This window comes from Palaemon carinicauda, chromosome 20 (genome assembly GCF_036898095.1).
Source record: "Palaemon carinicauda isolate YSFRI2023 chromosome 20, ASM3689809v2, whole genome shotgun sequence".
Taxonomy (NCBI): Eukaryota; Metazoa; Arthropoda; class Malacostraca; order Decapoda; family Palaemonidae; genus Palaemon; species Palaemon carinicauda.
The window spans coordinates 32,741,084-32,761,688 of NC_090744.1; the positions used below are offsets into that span (position 1 = coordinate 32,741,084).

General features: G+C 43.7%; 1 protein-coding gene across 1 annotated transcript in view; it reads left to right on the forward strand.

Moving 5' to 3' along the window:
* The window catches only part of LOC137659716 (putative leucine-rich repeat-containing protein DDB_G0290503), a 92,608-nt gene that overhangs the window by 26,054 nt on the left and 45,949 nt on the right, over positions 1-20,605 (forward strand). The window contains exons 3-5 of the mRNA XM_068394536.1: positions 7,599-7,734; positions 12,208-12,296; positions 12,654-12,972. Of these exons, the coding sequence (XP_068250637.1) occupies positions 7,599-7,734; positions 12,208-12,296; positions 12,654-12,972 (544 nt within the window). The remainder of the gene's footprint in view (positions 1-7,598; positions 7,735-12,207; positions 12,297-12,653; positions 12,973-20,605) is intronic.

Here is a 20,605-nt window from a genome sequence, read left to right on the forward strand (position 1 = left end):
TTCTCGTAAGAAACCATGGACCAAGGTCTCGCGGCTTATTAAGCGCAAGTCGGTCCCTTCCGCGCAAGTCCAACGGCCCAGTTGTAGCCACTGGGTCAGTTCGGACTCGCTGCAGTCTTCAGACGACTGCTCACCGCCTAAGAGAGGCAAAGCGGTACCGCATCAGGCAGTCACACCGTCTGTTGCCGCACCTGCTCCTGTAGACCCTAAGTGGTCTTTGCTGCAGACCTTGCAGTCTCAGTTAACGTCATTGATGCGGGACTTTCGTGCGGAGAAGGTTGACACTGCACCAACCTCTAGCCTACAACCAACCACGGTTGTGCGTCCTGTGGACGCTGAGGCGACCTTCTGCCGCACTCCAGCTGAGAGAGTCCCGCCACCCATGCGTTCCAGTGTACCCTGCCAGCCGCATGTTGACGTTCAGTAACGCACGGAACCTTCCGTTGACGTTCGAGAGGTACAACAACAGTCTAAGTTGTTTTGTTTTGACGCGGTGCGTCAACCTCCGCATTCTAGAGTTGTTTTGACTGCTCAGTCTAGACAGTCAAAGCAGTCTTGAGTGGACACTGTATGTCCTCACGCACCTGTTGTGGTTGACAGTTCAGTTGTTGACAGTTCACAGACTGTCAAGCAGTTACATGACGTTGCCTTCTGGTCTGCTACTAATGCACCAGTGAGTGACTCACTGAGGTAACCTAGCTTTTATCGGACAAGGTTCCTGTAGATGAGGAAGTTGCTGTTCTCCCTCCTACTGATATTCCCTTGAGGACTCTGTCATTTGGAGAGGAGCCTTAAGCTGCTTAGCCTCCTATGGACTTTAATTAAATCATGATGATTTTTTAAGGATCTTCGTCCGGATCTTGTAACTGGTGCTCCTCGTTCGCCTAAACGTCAGAACTTACACTAGGCCTAGCTACTTCGAAGCCGTTGTTTTTAAGCTAGTGCTCTCTCGCTCTCCTAGAGAGCGTTACGTTGGCTAGGCGACTGGTTTTTGCACCAGGAGGAGTTTTAGGGATACAGCCTTTGATTTCCCTTCTTTTAAACTGGCTTATAGAGCGAGAGTCTGATAGGACACGAGAGAAGTTCTCGGCTTGGGAGTTCATGCCTCTGCCCAGATAGACTTCTCTATTCTGGTAGACTCGCCCTGGCGCCTAGCCAGGAGACGCTCCAAGTTGTTTACAGGTCAACTTCTCAACTTTTGTCGAGCCTTTGAAGTTTTGCTGTACTATTATGTCACACATAACAAGGCTTTCAGGGATGGTAAATGGTTCCGCCTCAGTCGCTAACCCCGTCTGTTGCCACACCTGCTCCCGTAGACCCTAAATGGGCTTTGCTGCAAGACATGCAGTCCAAGCTTGCGTCCTTGATAGAGGACTTAAATGCGGAGAAGAACCTTCTGGCCAACAACCTTCCAACCGGTCGGTTGTGCGCCCTGTTGACGCTGAGGTAACCTTCTCGCGTCTGCCAGTGGAGGTGGTTCCTCCTTCTGGCCAACAACCTTCCAACCGGTTGGTTGTGCGCCCTGTTGACGCTGAGGTAACCTACTCGCGTCTGCCAGTTGAGGTGGTTCCTCCTTCTGGCCAACAACCTTCCAACCGGTCGGTTGTGCGCCCTGTTGACGCTGAGGTAACCTACTCGCGTCTGCCAGTTGAGGTGGTTCCTCCACCGATGCGACCCAGTGTGGGTTGCCAGTCGCACGTTGACGTTAAGCGACGCTCGGAGGTGGTTGTTGACGTTCAGGACGTTCAACAACCAGCAGAGGTGACTTGTTGTGACGCAGTGCGTCAACCTCAGCAACCCGGTAGGGTGTTGACTGCACAACCCAGACAGTCTAGACAGTTTCGGGTTGACGCTGTACTTCCTCGCGCACCCATGGTTGTTGACAGTTCACAGACTGTGCAGCAGTTCCATGATATTGCGTCCGGCTCCGTCACGCATCCACCAGTGCGACCGGATTCAGCGAGTCAGACGTTGCCCACTCCGTTGCCGTTTCCTCATCAGTTTCGGATGAGGAACCCTCTGATGAGGACGTTGCTGAACAAGACGATCAGCCCCCAGCCCTGCTATCCATCCAGAAGATGCTGAAGAAGGAACGCTGCCCAGTCAGGCTGTGGATGAGTCTGGTAGGGACACTGTCATCCGTGGATCAATTTGTGTCACTAGGAAGACTACACCTCCGTCCTCTTCTATACCATCTAGCTTTCACTGGAAAAAGGACAAGACGCTAGAAGCGGTCTCGATCCCGGTTTCCGGTAAGATAAAGTCTTGTCTGACTTGGTGAAGGACTATATCAACCTTAGAGAGGGTCTTCCCCTGACTGTTCAGACTCCCAACCACGTTCTCTTCTCGGACGCATCGGACGTAGGCTGGGGTGCGACATTAGACGGTCGGGAATGCTCGGGATTATGGAACTCGAGTCAAAGGACAATGCATTTCAACTGCAAGGAGCTACTGGCAGTACATCTGACCTGGAAAAGCTTCAGGTCTCTCCTTCAAGGCAAAGTGGTGGAGGTGAACTCGGACAACACCACGGCTTTGGCGTACATCTCCAAGCAAGGAGGGACCTACTCTCTGACATTGTACGAGATCGCAAGGGACCTCCTCACCTGGTCAAAAGGTCTAGACATATCACTAGTAACGAGGTTCATCCAAGGCAACTTGAATGTCATGGCAGATTGTCTCAGTCGGAAGGGACAAATAATTCCAACAGAATGGACCCTCCACAAGGATGTATGCAAGAGACTTTGGGCCACCTGGGGCCAGCCAACCATAGATCTCTTCGCAACCTCGATGACCAAGAGGCTCCCAATATTTTGCTCACCAATCCCGGACCCAGCAGCAGTTCATATAGATGCCTTTCTACTAGATTGGTCACATCTAGATCTATATGCATTCCCTCCGTTCAAGATTGTCAACAAGGTACTGCAGAAGTTCGCCTCTCACGAAGGGACAAGGTTGACGCTAGTTGCTCCCCTCTGGCCCGCGAGAGAATGGTTCACCGAGGTACTTCGATGGCTAGTAGACGTTCCCAGAACACTTCCCCTAAGGGTGGACCTTCTACGTCAGCCACACGTAAAGAAGGTACACCAAGGCCTCCACGCTCTTCGTCTGACTGCCTTCAGACTATCGAAAGACTCTCGAGAGCTAGAGGCTTTTCGAAGGAGGCAGCCAGAGCGATTGCTAGAGCAAGGAGAACATCCACCCTTAGAGTCTACCAATCGAAGTGGGAAATCTTCCGAACTGGTGCAAGTCAGTATCCGTATCCTCGACCAGTACCTCTGTAACTCAAATAGCTGACTTCCTCTTATATCTGAGGAAAGAACGATCTCTTTCAGCTCCCACTATCAAGGGTTACAGAAGCATGTTGGCATCAGTCTTCCATCACAGAGGCTTAGATCTTTCCAACAATAAAGATCTACAGGACCTCCTTAAGTCTTTTGAGACCACGAAGGAGCGTCGTTTGGTTACACCTGGTTGGAATTTAGACGTGGTACTAAGATTCCTTATGTCAGACAGGTTCGAACCGCTACAATCAGCCTCCCTGAAAGATCTCACCTTAAAGACTCTTTTCCTGGTATGCTTAGCCACAGCTAAAAGAGTCAGTGAGATTCATGCCTTCAGCAAGAACATCGGATTCTCATCCGAAACGGCTACATGTTCTACAACTTGGTTTTCTAGCCAAAAACGAGCTGACTTCTCGGCCTTGGCCAATATCGTTCGATATTCCAAACTTATCGTATGGTTAGAAATGAACTAGAAAGAGTCTTATGTCCTGTAAGAGCTCTTAAGTTCTATTTAAAACGAACTAAACCTTTACGAGGCCCGTCTGAAGCTTTATGGTGTTCAGTTAAGAAACCATCTTTGCCTATGTCAAAGAATGCTTTATCCTATTTTATCAGACTGTTAATACGAGAAGCTCATTCCCATCTGAATGAGGAAGACCAAGCTTTGCTGAAGGTAAGGACACACGAAGTTAGAGCTGTCGCAACTTCCGTGGCCTTTAAACAAAATAGATCTCTGCAAAGTATAATCGACGCAACCTATTGGAAAAGCAAGTCAGTATTCACGTCTTTTTATCTTAAGAATGTCCAGTCTCTTTACGAGAACTGCTACACTCTGGGACCATTCGTAGCAACGAGTGCAGTAGTGGGTGAGGGCTCAACCACTACAATTCCCTAATTCCATAATCTTTTTAATCTTTCTCTTGAAATGTTTTATTATTGTTTTTTGGGTTGTCCGGAAGGCTAAGAAGCCTTTCGCATCCTACTTGATTTGGCGGGTGGTCAAAGTCATTTCTTGAGAAGTGCCTAGATTAGAGGTTTTGATGAGGTCCTGTTGTATGGGTTGCAACCCTTGATACTTCAGATCCTAGGGGTCGCTCAGCATCCTAAGAGGATCGCGAGGCTCCGTAAGGAAGACGTACTTAAAAAGGCAGAGTAATTGTTCAAGTCGACTTCCTTACCAGGTACTTATTTATTTTATGTTTGTTATTTTGAATAACTGCTAAAATGAAATACAAAATACTTAGCTCATAATAATGTAAACAAGTAATGCTGGTCTCTACCCACCCCCCTGGGTGTGAATCAGCTTATATAATCACCGGCTAAGTTTAATATTGAAAAATGTTATTTTTATTAATAAAATAAATTTTTGAATATACTTACCCAGTGATTATATATTAAAGGACCCTCCCTTCCTCCCCAATAGAGACCCAGTGGACCGAGGAGAAAATTGGTTCTGTGTTTACATTGAGTACTGAGTACCTGCTCGACAGATGGCGCTGTTGATGTACACCCCCTACCTGCATAGCGATCGCTGGCGTATTTTGAACGTAGAGTTTTCTGTCGAGCAACAGAGTTACAGCTTATATAATCACCGGGTAAGTATATTCAAAAATTTATTTTATTAATAAAAATAACATTTTTAATTGTTCTAATTTACATTTCACGCTCACAAAATAACAAATACCTCTGAACTGGTTATGATGCTCAATGAAATGTAACATTATTATGGAGTTCTTACCTTCGAGACATTCGGTAGCAGCTAACGGCATTGTGTGCGGAGAGGGAGGAGGGAGAGAGACTTGACGGCAACACGTTCAGTACACAACACTTTTGTAACACTACGTAACATAACCTTAACTTTAGATTTAACTTAAATGAAATTAGCAACTTTAAATTTAACTTAAATGAAATTAGCCACTTTAAATTTAACTTAAATGAAATTATCTTACTGTACACACACTTGAAAATAAAATGTTAATCTTACGTTTACATTAAACTTTATTCTAATTTTGTTTTCATTTAAATTTTTTTACTTTTCTTTTTCTTCCTGCTTGGCTCTTTTTGCCTCGCTTTCACCTTCACTTTTTGATGGCCTTTTTAAAAGAAACCTATCTAGGGATATTTGCTATTGTCTCCCCTTCAAAATGTTGCGAAAATAACTCATGCAAGTGTCGTCACAATAGGCTAACGCACAACCACACGCCAACTTGTCCGGGTGCCTCTTTTCCATAAAATTTAGAAAACTTCTGCCACTTCGTTAACATGTTTTTGATTTCTGTCGCAGAAAGGTGGCCCTCGTCTTCCACCTCCTCCTTGCTACTGAGCTCCTGCAACACCTCCGAATGTTGCATCTCCTAGAGTTCTATCAATTCCTGTGTCGTGAACTTTTCCTGATGCTCCTCGACAAAGTCGTTCATGTCTGCCTCGACTACCTCCAGCCCCATGGACTTTCCAAGAGACACTATTTCATCCATCACAATAGGTTCGGGGTCATCAGGGTCTGTCGTATTGAACCTTTCAAAGTCCCTCTCAGCGACGGAAGCTGGCCACAATTTCTTCCATGCTGAATTAAGAGTTGTTCTTGTGACACCCTACCATGCATTGTCAATAATTTTTAAGCAGTGGACAATATTGAAATGTTCCTTCCAAAATTCCCGAAGGGTGAGATTGGTGTTGTCTGTGACATAGAAGCATTTCTTGAACAAATGCTTCGTGACAGTTTTTTAAAGTTGGAAATAACTGGTTGGTCCATGGGTTGGAGGAGTGGCATGGTGTTGGGCGGGAGATAAAGGACCTTGATGGAGCTGAATTCATCAAGAATGTCCTCTTTGAGCCCAGGAGAGTGACCAGGGTCATTGTCGAGGACCAAGAGACAAATTATTGGCAGGTTTTTCTCGCCCAAAACTTTTTTGACTGGCGGACCAGAGCACAGATTAACCCATTCTGTAAAGAAATGCCGGGTAACCCAAGTCTTAGCATTAGCGCGCCACATCACTTGCAGTTTTTCTTTCACGATCCTTTGGCTCTTGGAAGCACATAGGTTTTCGGAGTGGTACACCAGCAATGGCTTGACCTTACAGTCTCCGCTGGCATTGGCACACAAGGCTAGAGTTAACCGGTCCTTCATGGTTTTATGGCCCGGTAGTCTCTTCTCCTCTGCTGTGATGAAAGTCCTCCTGGGCATCTTCTTCCAGAAAAGGCCAGTTTCATCACAGTTGAAGACTTGTTGGGGGATGTAGCCATGTTGGGTGATAACTAAGGCAAAGGTTGTGACGAAGTCCGCCGCGGCTTTCGAGTCGGAACTTGCTGCTTCCTCATGCCTCACAACCGATTGTATCCCAGTCTGTTTTTAAAGTTATCCAACCAGCCACGGCTGGCTTTGAATGTTTCCGCTGGCGTCGAAGTCTCCCCTCTCTCTGCTGCTTGCTTCCCTTTCAAGTCATCATAGATTCTACTGGCCTTTTCACATATGATCGTCTCGGTCAGGCTATCTCCCGCCAACTGTTTCTCCTTTATCCACAATAAAAGAAGCCTCTCCATCTCGTCGTGAATATCACTGAGCAGCTTGGAAAGGATGGTTACTCCTTTGGAAGGCTTGCTGCTTTTTATAGCATCCTTCTGCTTGAGGATAGTACATATTGTCCATGTACTCTCATATTGGCAAGCCAGCTCAGTCACTCTTACACCACTCCCATGTTTTTTTATTATTTCATGCTCCATCTCGATTGTCATCATGCGCTTTTCCTTTTCACTACCCTGGTTTGTACTCGCTTTGGACCCATTGCTTATTCACTGAATTCTGCACTGATTAACACAGAAAACATTAAAAAAAACAAAACTAAACACTACGGCCGATGCTCTGAGATAAACTCTACGCGACAAAGATCCGACAGGAAAGACCGAGCGATGCTGTCCTGGTGAAAAGCCTCTCGCACGCTCGGCCAACCGGCGGCCGCCTAGGGAACTGCCTCGTATTTCAAATCATTTTTCATATCTCAGGACAAAAATTTGCTCAAAACTTTTCTCGTATCTCAAATTTCTCGTATGTTGGGACACTCGTATCTCAAGGTGTTACTGTAGATAGATAGATAGATAGATCATTTTATTTGATGAAGAATGAGGTATAATACTGTGAAACACTGTTATAGTGTTATTGCTATTTTTTCTATTTACCAATCGCACCATGACCATTGTCATTTGCATGAGAGTGGAGTTCTTATAACTCAATGATTTTATTAACTTTAAAATTATCTCCGATACACAGTGTTTATTTTCTTTTTTTCAAAGCTGAATAATCTTTCAATGTGTTTCCAGGAGAGATGCAAACAGTGAAAAGTGGTCTCAACAGTTTTTAAATGATTCTCAAGATTGGAGTTCGCAATTCTTTACTCCGCAAGATATTCAGCGTCAGCCGGCAGCTGCGTCCGACAGAATCTCATCATTTATGCAGGTATATTTTCTCACTACTGTACTGTAGCTCTTACCTTCTTAAAGATACTGTGCGCTATTATTAAAGGTACTGTGTACTGCTGTACATGCAAATCACCTGAAAATTTAATGCCAAGAGGTTCATGTGTTGCCAGAAATAGGGATGCTGACGGGTGAAAATTCTTAAGTGGAGATGAAATTATAGATACAGTACTAGATGGTAAAATACAGTAATTGGTAGGCGGTTACTATACATTTGACATTTAGGTACACTACTGTATGTAAACAAAGAATTCCTTCAAGTATTGTTATGAGAACATTTTTATTTTTTGTAATTTTTATTTTAGTTTTTTACCTGGTCTGCTAGCTCTCATTGGTTTTAGTTGAAATTATTCACCTTTGGTGTGTTATTTACTTTATTGTACCAAACTAGAGTGTTAGTAACTCTTCTTAATATTTATTTCTTAGACTTAGTTATATAATCCTTTACATAGACCACTTAGATTAGTAAGGTGCAGGTACATGCTCCAAATGTTTTTACACTACAGTACTGTGCAGTGTATAGGTATGCATGTACAGTAGTGTTAGCCTTTTCCTATGATTGAAATTTGCTGTAATTACTGTGCTACAGTACCAAAATTTGAAAAATATTTGAATCTCATTGTCTTTTATCCACTTGAATTGTATCTTTATTGCCATTATCCACTTAATGTTTCAGTATTTTTCAAGAATAATATATGAATTAGGTCGTAAATATTTGTTCCTACATGTATAAAAACCACTGTTTTTTAAATATGGCTATGTCTTTAGAGCGAGCTGGAACAAGCGGTAAATTTTTAGCAAGGAAGTTGTAATAGTTAGTGGAAGATATGGGGGAAGCCACTTGCTTTGTTTACTGTATCACATGATTTTTTTCTTGACTCCAAAGAGTACGGATGTACTCATTGTTGCTCCTCCGACTGTGGGGTCGTTACTTACTTTGCTTGTGATATGTATTCGTTTTATTTTGTGCCTTTTAAAGGGCAGAACTGTATACAGTCATCCTACTGAAGAGATCAGGCTGCCAAAGAGATTACTCTGCCTATCATAGAGACAGTGAACATCTCTTGGAGCGTTACTTGGTTTGCTTGGAATTTCCCTACTTCTGGAGGTAATTTCCTGTTGCTGCCTTAGTGTTCGCTCTTTCCTTCGTGCCCAATAGTGTTCGTCATCACCTGCAGGGATGCCTTACGTGCCCCTGGGTGTGAACCTTGTGAAGTGCTACTGTTCTCTTCCCACCCTTTCTCTTCGTTGCGCACTTTTCTTCAGGAAGTTATAGAAGAAAGGGTTGGTCATGTAGGGAGTTACTTAGCTTAAATTTAGTTCCTTGGGATTAAGCGATCACTGTTCTCCTTTCGGGAGGAAGTATCTGTATTTTTCTAATAATTGGTACCTTAGGGTTTGGTTAAGCTGATGTGAGTACAGAGATCAGGGAATTGTTAGGCATTGCGCTTACCTCTCCTTTTTCCTGTTTTGATAAGGGAAGATTGTTCCTTGTCCGTACTGTCCTTCTCCTTTTGGAGTCAACTGTTAATCAGTACCTTTGGGGTCTATTAGTGTTTGTGAGCCTAGAGATATGCTAATAACAATATCAATCATGTTCCTCCTTCAAGGCTGATGGTGCCCAGTTTGATATCGATCGTTACTTCTCGATTTGCTTTTGGGTTTTTTCTTAAGAACCAGTACAGTGCTGTACCTTTGGGGTTGGTCAATAAAAGGTGAGACCGGTGTGACAGATAGCTGTTTGCATTTACTCAGGTGAATAGTCCTTCCTGGACTGGACACCAACACCGTAGATGACCGAGCTCAGAAGGATAGGTACTCAGTACGACTTGTCATATGGGCACAATTATTATTATGACTACCTAAACTACAGCCCTAGTTGGAAAAGCGGGATGCTATAATTGGAAGGGATCCAGCAGAGAAATATGGCCCAGTGAGGAAAGGAAATGAATGAACTATAATTGAAGTAATGAACAATTAAAACAAAATATATTAAGAACAGTAAAATTAAAATAGATCTTTCATATATTAGCTATAAAAACTTGATAAAAACAAGAGGAAGAGAATAAAGATAGAATAGAGTGCCAGAGTGTACCCTGTACCCTCAAGCAAGTGAACTCTACCCCAAGACAGTGGAAGACCATGGTGCAGAGGCTGTGGCACTACACAAGACTAGAGACCAATTGTTTAATTTTGGTGTATCCCTTCTCCTAGAAGAGCTGCTTACCATAGCTAAAAAGTCTCTTATACCCTTACCAAGAGGAATGTAGTCACTGAACAATTACAGGGCAGTAGTTAACCACTTGAGTGAAGAAGAATTGTTTGGTAATCTCAGAGTTGTTAGGTGTATGAGGACAGACGAGAATGTGGAAAGAAAAGGCCAGACTCTTTGATGTATGTGTTGGCAATGGAAAAAGGAACCGTAACCAGAGAGAGATCCAATGTACTACTCTCTGGCCTATACCTCTCTAGCAGTAGTATCTCAACAGGTGGCTGGTGCCCTGGAAGAATCATATCTATCTTGAGGAAGCCCTTCTGGCTTTTTCCTCAATGGTAATGTTGTTATTGTGGGACCAGTTTTGTACCTGAAGAAGGCTGCAAGTAAAAGCACGCTCCTCCTTAATTTTATGGTTAGTGGGATAATAACTTTGGCTCCCTTTAAACTCAGTGACATTGTCGTTTCTTCAAGTTATGAACTTTGATGCTCCATCTCCTTAATAGTCATTTCATAGCTCTTTATCAGTTATGGAAGAAGCATTATTACTTCACATTCCTGCGGGTATAACACACAGACTTACTGTCCTGTCAACAACCCTGATCCCATCCAACTAACTAACTGACCAATGGAGCACTATATTAAGTGAGCACTACCCCTTGTTTTGGTTCTAGACAAGGGGACCCAAAAAGCAATGTGTTCAGTACTTTAGGTAAGCCTTTTATTTTCGTTCATTGAATTAAAAAGTAAGAAATGAGGAATAAAGTGTGAAAATAAAGAGGAAAATAAAAGATATAATATTTATTTTAAGTAAATAACAAAAGAAAATGCACTACTCTGCAGCGTTAGTTGCTCTTCACATTGGCAAGTAACGGCATAATTCAGGATTGAGTTATGGGAATTTTTTAAAAGTATCTTATGGGAACCCGTTCATAACGTTGAATTGCCATAACTCATTAACATCGTAACACGAGGACTTACTGTGCTGTACAGTACTCTGAATTGAAGATGGAGTTTGAGTTTCAGACCATCTTTACCTCTGTACTTTTAGGCTATTTCCGACAGACCCCTGGATCTCCTGCCTTAGGTCTTTTTTTGGCTGCCTAGTAGTTTTATAACTCTCTCAGCTCCAACACGGGACAAGTATACATCTTGTCTAAAGTAACACGTTCAGCGTAAGACTTGTAGCGGACGAAGCAGCTGCAACTGTTACGTGGTGGTCGGACAACTGATGCAATGGAAATTCTTTCTAGCAGACTACATTCTGCTTAGAAACAACTGCTCTGACCTCCTTAAAGGTGGAGGAGTAGTTGGTCTTTTCTATTCGCATTAATCTTGATGTTGGTCCGATACTTCCGTCATCTCTCTTATTGAGTGGTAAGAGTTTCTAATTAATAGTTAATGGTTTATACATTATATGTGTTTTTATTAATACTATTGTTATTATTATCATCATCATCATTATCGTTATTGCGATTTATCATTATTACTTACTAAGCTATAACCCTAGTTGGAAAAGCAAGATGCTATAAACCCAAGGACTCCAGTAGGGAAAATAACCCAGTGGGGAAAAGGAATAAGGAAACAAGTAGAATACTGTGCCTGTTTGTACCCTCAACTAAGAGAACTATACCCAAGACAGTGGAAGACCATGGTACAGAGGCTGTGGTACTACCCAAGACTAGAGAACAGTGGTTTGATTTTGGAGTGTCCTCCTAGAAGAGCTGCTTACCATAGCTAAGGAGTCTCTTCTAACCCTACCAAGAGGAAAGTAGCCACTGAACAATTACAGTGCAATAGTTAACCCCCTGAGTGAAGAAGAACAAACAAAATGTTTTTATCTACCCGTTATTTATAGTTTTCATAACTCCACAAACTTTGAATCCTTAAGTTACACTTTCCAACTCGGCCTTTCAGCTAAAGGTCAAAAGGGATTTGATACAGTCAGGCAAGTGGTTGGCTCCCCACCTACCAACCACTTAGTACTGCAGCTGATGGTGCAAACGTACTCTTAGTTTTAAGAATTGGCTTGAAATACAAATTACTTTAAAGTATTTGGATTTGTCAGTCTATTTGATGTTGCTCTTATTTTTAGAAGCAAATATTCTTTTTTTGATAGAATTCTGTGTGGAATCCTGCTTTGAAATGATATACAGTACTGTAATTTTCTCTTTTTATTTTTATGAAATGTATCTCCCTAACTACGCTACACAAATTTGTTTTAATCCCAAAAAGCAGAGTTCTAGTCAAGGTAGCACTCGGGGAAATCGTGGTGCTTCACAGGGAGGAATTTCAAAGGGAGATGTTTATCTAGCACGAGAAATCAGGTTTGTGAAAGTTTAACTTATTGTTTATGCACTAAGTAGTGTTGAGCTACATACACAGATTGGTACTGTATATAAATGTACTGTAATTTAACGAGACCACTGAGCAGAGTTGATATTTGCAATATGATATACAGTATATATTAGTAACATTTATTGTATAATTATGCCACACTCACTCAATTTTCTAAAGAATTTTCTGGTACACGTACAGTAATTTTATTTCCTGTAAATTAATTTGTAAAAGATTGAGATTCTTTGTTATAGATTAATTACTATTGTCGATAGCTCAAGGAACTTGACTTTTGTATAATCACACTGGACTTTATTCTGACATACCGAGTTGTTACGTATCTCTAGGTTTGGGTTGCATACCATTTTGTCTGTAATGCGTGAACTGCCGGAACGCTTGAAGGACATAAATGAAGTTTTGAGGGCATCTCAGCAGCCGGAGGAAACTAACTGTTTGATTAAAGAAACGAGTGAAAAACTGGAAGGCTTAGTTGTTGGCCTTGAAAAAAAGCTAACTGACCTCCTGGAAAATAAAGAAAACTCGGACAATTTACAACGTGAAACAAATGAGAAGCTTACAAACATAATTTTGGGCCTAGAGACAAGAGTGATGGAGGCTCTTGAGAACAGTGATATTAAAGATACTTTACAAAATTCTTTGTCAGAGGTAAGTTCTTTCTGGAGCTGTTAAAGTAATTGCCATTAAGGAAATTTTTAGTATACTGTACATACTATAATACTTTATTTCATTAGAGTATTTTATCAGATTTTACAAAAAGGATGAGCTTATTATTTAGTCTTTTTAAATATAGAACTTACCCGCTGGTTATATAAAAGAGCTGAAGTCCCTGACGCCAGGGCAGAAATTCAAATCTCGCGCTATCGAAGATACGCCAGGTGTACCAACCGCACCCTAGCGGTAGAACAGGTGGAACTACACACCAACTCCAGTTCTTCTCTCTGCCGTCATAGCTGACTGACATACAGAAGTTCGCTCTCGTGTTTTACTCTCTTGGGAAGTTGTTTGGTGATGTACAACGTTCTTTTTTGAGTTTAAGCTATCGTTGATTAATTTCCCTTGGTTCTTATCTTGAAATCTTTTTGTTTGAGATTTTCTTTATTGCTTTTTCCCTTACTTTTTGCTTGTCGGTCTCTCACGTTAGCTTTAAAAATGGCCGACTCCTCCCCTGCTCAGCGTAGGTGTGTTAGTGAGGGTTGTCGTACACGACTTCCTAAAGGATCTATTGATCCTCATTCTATTTGTGTAAAATGTTGGGGTAAATTTTGTTCATTAGATGATAGGTGTAATGAGTGTCTTTCCTTAACTGATGATGATTTTGTTACTTTCGATCGTTATGTTAGGAGACTAGAGAGAGATAGAGTTAGGCGTAGTTCTTCCCGATCTGTGGATAGAGCCTTACCTAATTTACCTGTTCCTAATCCTGTTCCTTCCCCTGTGGTGGTAGATCAGGAACCTACTATGAAAGACATGTTTACTGCTATTTTGTCTCTTGGTGGGAAAGTTGAGTCTTTAGCAGCCGATAGAAATACTATCTTTTCCGAGTTAAAGGTATTGAAAAACCGTGAGCCTATCGGAACTGTGGAAAGTGTTTCAGTGTCTGATGTGGTACCGAAGAATCGTGACTCTCTCGGTGTTGTGACAAGTGTTGATAATGTGTTTAGTGTTGCGGAGGGTGCGTCGGCACGATCTTGTCGTTCACCTAGCCTAAGACCTCTTTCGAGCTCTCGAACCCATGGGAGAAGTAATGTCGAACGGCTTAAGGGAACGAGAAGCGTCATCAATCGTGCAGACGTCCCCTCGAACGTTCCTGTTGCCGTAGCTCAGGTCGTTCACCCTCATCGTAGGAAAGGTGAGGTTCATGTGTTATCCCCGTCTTCCGATGAAGGGTCGGGGAGTGAGATCTGGCGTCGAGCGTCAAGACCGCTTAAACGGACGCATGATGTTTCACAGCGTCGGGAATCGCCTGTGCGTCCAGGATGTAGTTCGTGGGGTTCACCGGAACGTTTCCGTTCTCCCAGCGCTTGCACTCCGGCCAAACGTTCAGATCACCGTGTTCATGTGGATATGATTCCTTCCGATTCGGACCTTGTTACTATTCATGCACCCTCTCTTCCATCGGATTGGCTTTCTTCACCCGAAATGCGTGGTGACGTTGGTGCGAATCTTCCTTCTAGGAGTTCTGTTGATCCGAAATGGTCTGCGCTTATGTCTATGAAGGAACAACTCTCGTCGTTGATGGATTCTTATCAACCAGGTGTTGGCGTTATGTCTGGGCGTTCGATGTCAGACCAGTTATCGCACAGACGTTCGATGGTATCTTGTCTTGACGAGTTATCACTTAGGCGGTCTCCCAGTCATAGTGTTCAACGCCAGGTTGATTTTGATGAGTCGCGTCAGAGAGTTTTGGTTGACCAGTTTTCGTATTCTGGTCGCGGGGAAGAACATCGGCGTCGACAAGTGGACGAGACGCGTCAACGATTTGAAGTAGTGGATCGTCCGCGTCAACAACTTTTGGACGCTTCGCGTCAAAACATTGATTCGCAGCGTCGACAACCTGACTACTTTGATCGTTCGCGTCAACAGTCCTCGGACTTTACGCGACCTCTCGGCGATCTTCGACAGTTACCTTCTGATTTCAAGCGTTCTTCTGTTCAACAGCAGTCGGATTCGAAGCGGTCTAGGCAGTTGTTGGTTGAGGATGATCGTCTACATGTCCGTGTTTCGCATCAATCTACTTCTACTTCTCCCCATCAGATTGACGCAGATGTTGGCCTTGACAGGCAGTCCCATCCAGACGTTGTTCCTTCGGTTCAGGCTGCGGCTGTTGCTGCACTGCCAGAAGACGAACCAGAGGAAAAGTCGGATGAGGATGATCCTATTGAGGAAGTCTCTGAGAATGAGGAGGAGAAGCATTATCAGCATGCTGTGGACCTTCGCAAGTTTATGCTTATTCTGACTGGAATTTTCCCGGATTCATTTACCCCTGTGGCCCCTCGTTCTCCGCCTTCTGAATTCATCTTAGGTAAAGCTACCAAGGTTCCAGTTTATACCAAGATGGTTCTTTCTCGATCCTCTAAGCGGGCCTTGAAATTAATGGGTTCTTGGTTGGACTCCAAGAAATCTTTTGGCAAGACGGCCTTTGCCTTTCCTCCCGCTAGGTTAGCCTCTAAATCTAGTGTGTGGTACGAGACTGGTGAAGTGTTGGGCTTGAGTTTTCCTTCGTCTGCCCAAGGGGATTTTTCAAGTTTGGTAGATGCTTCTCGTCGTCTTGCCTTAAGGAAGACGAAGATTTGGTGGTCCATTCCAGAGTTCGACCATTTGCTTAAAGGTCTGTTCAGGGCCTTCGAAGTTTTTAATTTCTTGGACTGGGCTTTGGGGGCTTTGAGTAAGAGGGTCTCTGATATGACGGAAACGGACACTAGTGGTTTGGTTCATTTGATGTCCTGCTTGGACAAAGGTGTGAGGGATGGCTCCAACGAACTTGCTGCCTTGTTTACAGCTGGAATTCTCAAGAAAAGGGCCACGATGTGCTCTTTTCTCTCTGCAGGAGTGTCTCCCTACCAGAAAACGGGCCTTCTTTTCGCACCTTTGTCTAATACCTTATTTCCGCAGGAATTGGTAGGCGAGGTGGCTACTGCTCTCACGCAGAAGGCCACACATGACTTAGTTACTCATTCGACTAGGAAAGTTTTGCCTCCGTCATTCTCCTCTCGTAAACCTAAGGAATCTTTTTCTGGGTTTCGACCTCAGTCCTTTCGTGGGAAGCCCTCTGGAAGAGGCTCTTTTAAACCAGAAGGAAGGAAGCCTAGAGGCAGAGGGGGCAAGTCCGGCCGAGGTAAAGTCTGACTGCCCTTTCCTTCAGACAGCAGTGGGTGCCAGGTTGACTCACTTTTGGGAGGCTTGGGAGAGGGATGGAGCGGACCCCTGGTCCGTCCAGGTGTTAAAGGAAGGCTACAAGATCCCCTTCCTGACCAATCCTCCTTTAGTCACAGATCCAGTGGATCTTTCGCCCAAATACAGAGAGGGTCCCAAGAAGCAAGCCATGCTTCTGCAGACGTCTCTTTTATTAGAGAAGCAAGCAATAGAGGAAGTGCAGGATGTTACGTCTCCGGGGTTTTACAACCGCCTTTTTCTAGTACCCAAGAGTTCCGGGGGGTGGAGACCGGTTCTGGACGTAAGTGTGCTAAATGGTTACGTCCAGAACTCGACGTTCATTATGGAGACTCAGAAAACAGTTCTGGCAGCTGTGAGGAAGGACGATTGGATGGTCTCTTTAGATCTTCAGGATGCCTATTTCCACCTTCCGATTCATCCCAGCTGCAGACGTTATCTGAGGTTCATGGACGGAAACAAGGTCTTCCAGTTCAGGGCTCTTTGTTTCGGACTCTGCACGGCTCCTCTATTGTTCACCAAGATCATGCTGAACGTGGCAAGCATGCTGCATTCGAGGGGAATCAGGGCCTCTCTGTATCTGGACGATTGGCTGATAAGAGCCTCCTCAGCCGATTGTTGTTTGAAGGACCTCAAGATGACTTTGGATCTCTCCAGAGAACTGGGTCTCCTGGTGAGCTCGGAAAAATCACAACTGATTCCATCCCAGGAGATTCTTTATTTGGGGATGGAGATTCACAGTCGGAGTTTTCGGGCTTTTCCGTCGTCGGTGAGAATCCAAGCAGCCCTCCTAAAAGTCCAAACGTTCCTGAAGAGAGATCTTTGCTCCGTCAGAGATTGGATGAGCCTTCTGGGGACTCTCTCGTCGTTAGAGAAGTTCGTGACCCTGGGGAGGTTGTACTTGCGTCCTCTTCAGTTTCATCTCAACCGCCATTGGAAGAAAGGGGACAGCCTCGACAGGGATTGCATTCCCATCTCGGCTTCCATCAAGTCTCATCTTCAATGGTGGGACAACGAGCCCAGACTGAAAGAAGGCTTGTCTTTACTTCAGAGGAACCCAGACCTCGTGTTGTGTTCCGACGCCTCCAATTCGGGGTGGGGAGCCACTCTAGAGAAGCAGGAGCTTTCGGGGACTTGGACGGTGGAGCAAACCTCTCTCCACATCAATCAAAAGGAGCTTTTAGCTATTCATCTGGCTCTCATCGGCTTCGAAAAGCAGATCAGGGGCAAGGTGGTCCAAGTCAATGCGGACAGCACGACAGCTCTGGCCTATATTGTGAAACAAGGCGGGACCCACTCTTGGCCTCTGTACGAGATTGCAAGACTGCTCCTCATCTGGGCGGAGGAAAGGAAGGTGACTCTTTTGACGCGGTTCATCCAGGGGGTCAACAATGTGAGCGCAGACAGACTCAGCAGGAAAGGTCAGGTTCTCTCCACAGAATGGATTCTGCACCCGGACATCTGCAAGAGTCTGTGGCGGTTATGGGGTCGACCTCTCGTGGATCTCTTTGCCACCGCGAAGATCAAACGGCTAGAGTGTTACTGCTCTCCGGTTCCAGACCCCGAAGCTTTGCACATAGACGCTTTTCTGATGAACTGGTCACACATGGAGGTTTATGCTTTCCCTCCGTTCAAGATCCTTTACAAAGTGATTCAGAAGTTCATTTCACACGAGGAGACCAGAATGACACTGATAGCTCCGTTCTGGCCGTCAAGGAGCTGGTTTCCAGAGGTACTGGAATGGATGGTGGATGTTCCGAGAAGCCTTCCCATGAGACCCGATCTTCTTAGACAACCTCACTTGGCCCGAAATCATCAAAACCTCCGAGCTCTACGTCTGACTGCCTTCAGACTATCGAAAAACTCGCTAGAGCTAGAGGATTTTCGAATAAGGCAGCCAAGGCAATTGCAAGGGCAAGAAGGTCTTCAACCATCAAGGTGTATCAGTCCAAGTGGGAGTTGTTCAGGGAATGGTGTAGAACTAACGCAATTTCCTCTTCCAGTACCTCGCTTTCCCAAATAGCAGATTTTTTCTTGGACCTTAAAGTTAAGCATAACTTCTCGTCATCGACTATTAAAGGTTACAGGAGTATGTTGGCGACGGTTTTTCGACACAGGAACCTAGACCTTTCTAATAATAAAGATCTACGAGATTTACTTAGGTCTTTTGATACGACCAAGAAGATTCAAACAGCTCCCATCGCCTGGAATTTGGATGTTGTCCTTAAATTTCTCATGAGTGACAGATTTGAGCCTTTACACTTGGCTTCATTTAAGGACTTAACCTTGAAAACCCTTTTTCTAGTTACCCTCGCCACTGCGAAAAGAGTTAGTGAAGTTCACGCTTTAAGCAGGAACATTGGTTTTCGGAATGGGAAAGCCATTTGTTCTTTGCAACTGGGGTTCCTGGCCAAGAACGAAAACCCTTCTCGGCCATGGCCCAAATCCTTCGAGATTCCTAACCTTTCTGATTTGGCTGGCGGTGAATTGAAAAGGGTTCTCTGTCCAGTTAGAGCGCTACGGCTTTATGTGGACAGGACTAAGAATCTGAGAGGTAACTCAGACGCTCTGTGGTGTGCAGTCCGGAAACCCTCGATGCCCATGTCTAAGAATGCCTTGTCTTTTTTCGTTAGATTGTTGATTCGAGAAGCTCATGCTCAGTGTGATGAGTTGGATCAGAGGCTCCTCAAAGTCAAGACACATGAAGTCAGAGCGGTAGCGACTTCAGTGGCCTTTAAACAGAACCGTTCTCTGCAAAGTCTGATGGATACAACATTTTGGAGAAGTAAGTCTGTTTTTGCATCCCATTATTTGAAGAATGTTCAGACTCGCTATGAGGACTTTTTTACGTTGGGTCCTTTTATAGCGGCTAATGCGATAGTAGGTGAATGATCTACCACTATGTTCCCTTTTTTCCTAATACCCCTTTTCTATCTCTTGGAACTCGTTTGTTATGGTTGTTTGTGGAGATTGGGCGTCAGTCTTCCGCAATCTTTGATTTGGTTAGGTGGTCAATTTGTTCCTTGAGTGCACCCGGAACAAGGGTATTGGTTGAGGTTCTGTCATGTTATAGGTGGTTGTACCGTTTGACAGCTCCTAGAGATTTTCAGCCCGAGTGGATTACTGGATCTCTTAAGGATAGCGGACGAAATGAGGCAGAGTATCATTGCTGTCAGCTTCCTTATCAGGTGAGAACTGCTTAAGTTTATTGTATGTAACCCTTAAGTGAATTTTCTATATGTAGCTGTCTCTGACCCGCCACCAAGGGGTGTCAATCAGCTCTTTTATATAACCAGCGGGTAAGTTCTATATTTAAAAATGATATTTTAAATATTTAACTTAGCCGGTGAATATATAATAGCTGAGCCTCCGGCGGCTCGACAGAAAAACACAAAAACTCGCGAGCGATTGCTATGAAGGTTGCGGGTGTGCCCACTAGCGCCAACTATCGGCCAGATACCGCATATACATGTAAACAGACCCAATTCTTCTCTGTCGGTCTGATCGACAAGACGTACCATTACTCGCTGTTAACCTGGAGTTTTTCAACAGTCTTGGTGAAGTACTTCCTTTTGGTTTGAGCTTTCGCAGTGCAGGTGTTTTATCTTCAACTTAAATCTTGAACTCTTTTTTGAATAGATTTAATTGTTGATGACTTTGGATTGTTTTTTGGACTTTCTTTGACTTTTAAAAATGGCCGACCCTTCCCTTAGTACGGAAGTGTGTTTTAGGCTTTTAGCAATTATCTTATCACGTTATAAATTGTTGTTGTTAATTATAGATTTTCCTCTATATATTTTATATCTCAACCGCCTTTATTAGGCCTCTTCGATTAGCTTTCCATTTATAATAAACATCAAGATAAATTTTAATGATTTGTTTATATGCGGCCTTACCTATTCCTCCCCTAATCCGAGAGTAGGCGGTCCTAACTTGGAAACCGAAGTTAAACAACGTTGAGCCCTTTCAATCGTAAATAACTTTTACAGAGCAAATGATTTAAAACTTATTAAATGAATATTTTTTAGTAGATATTTTATGAAAGATTTTCTTTGAATAGTCTTCGTACTGTTTCAAAGATGAACTAACGTTTGGTTTATTTATGCTACGCAGTTTGCGCTCTATCGTTACGATAGAGAGAGAGAGAGAGAATCACGGTTTCACTTTGCAGAAAGAGTAAATTGATTCTGACGTTTTGTTCATTCTTCTTTCAAACTGAAATGTTTTAAATACTAATTTAAAGGAACTTGTTAATTTTCAATTTCTTAGTCCTTTCAGTTTTTTCCTTTGGTCAAATAACCTGTTTATTGACGAAAGGTGAGTGGGCTTTTCTCTTCGGTGTGAAATCAAGAGAGAGAGAGAGAGACGGAGAGAGAGAGAGGAAGAG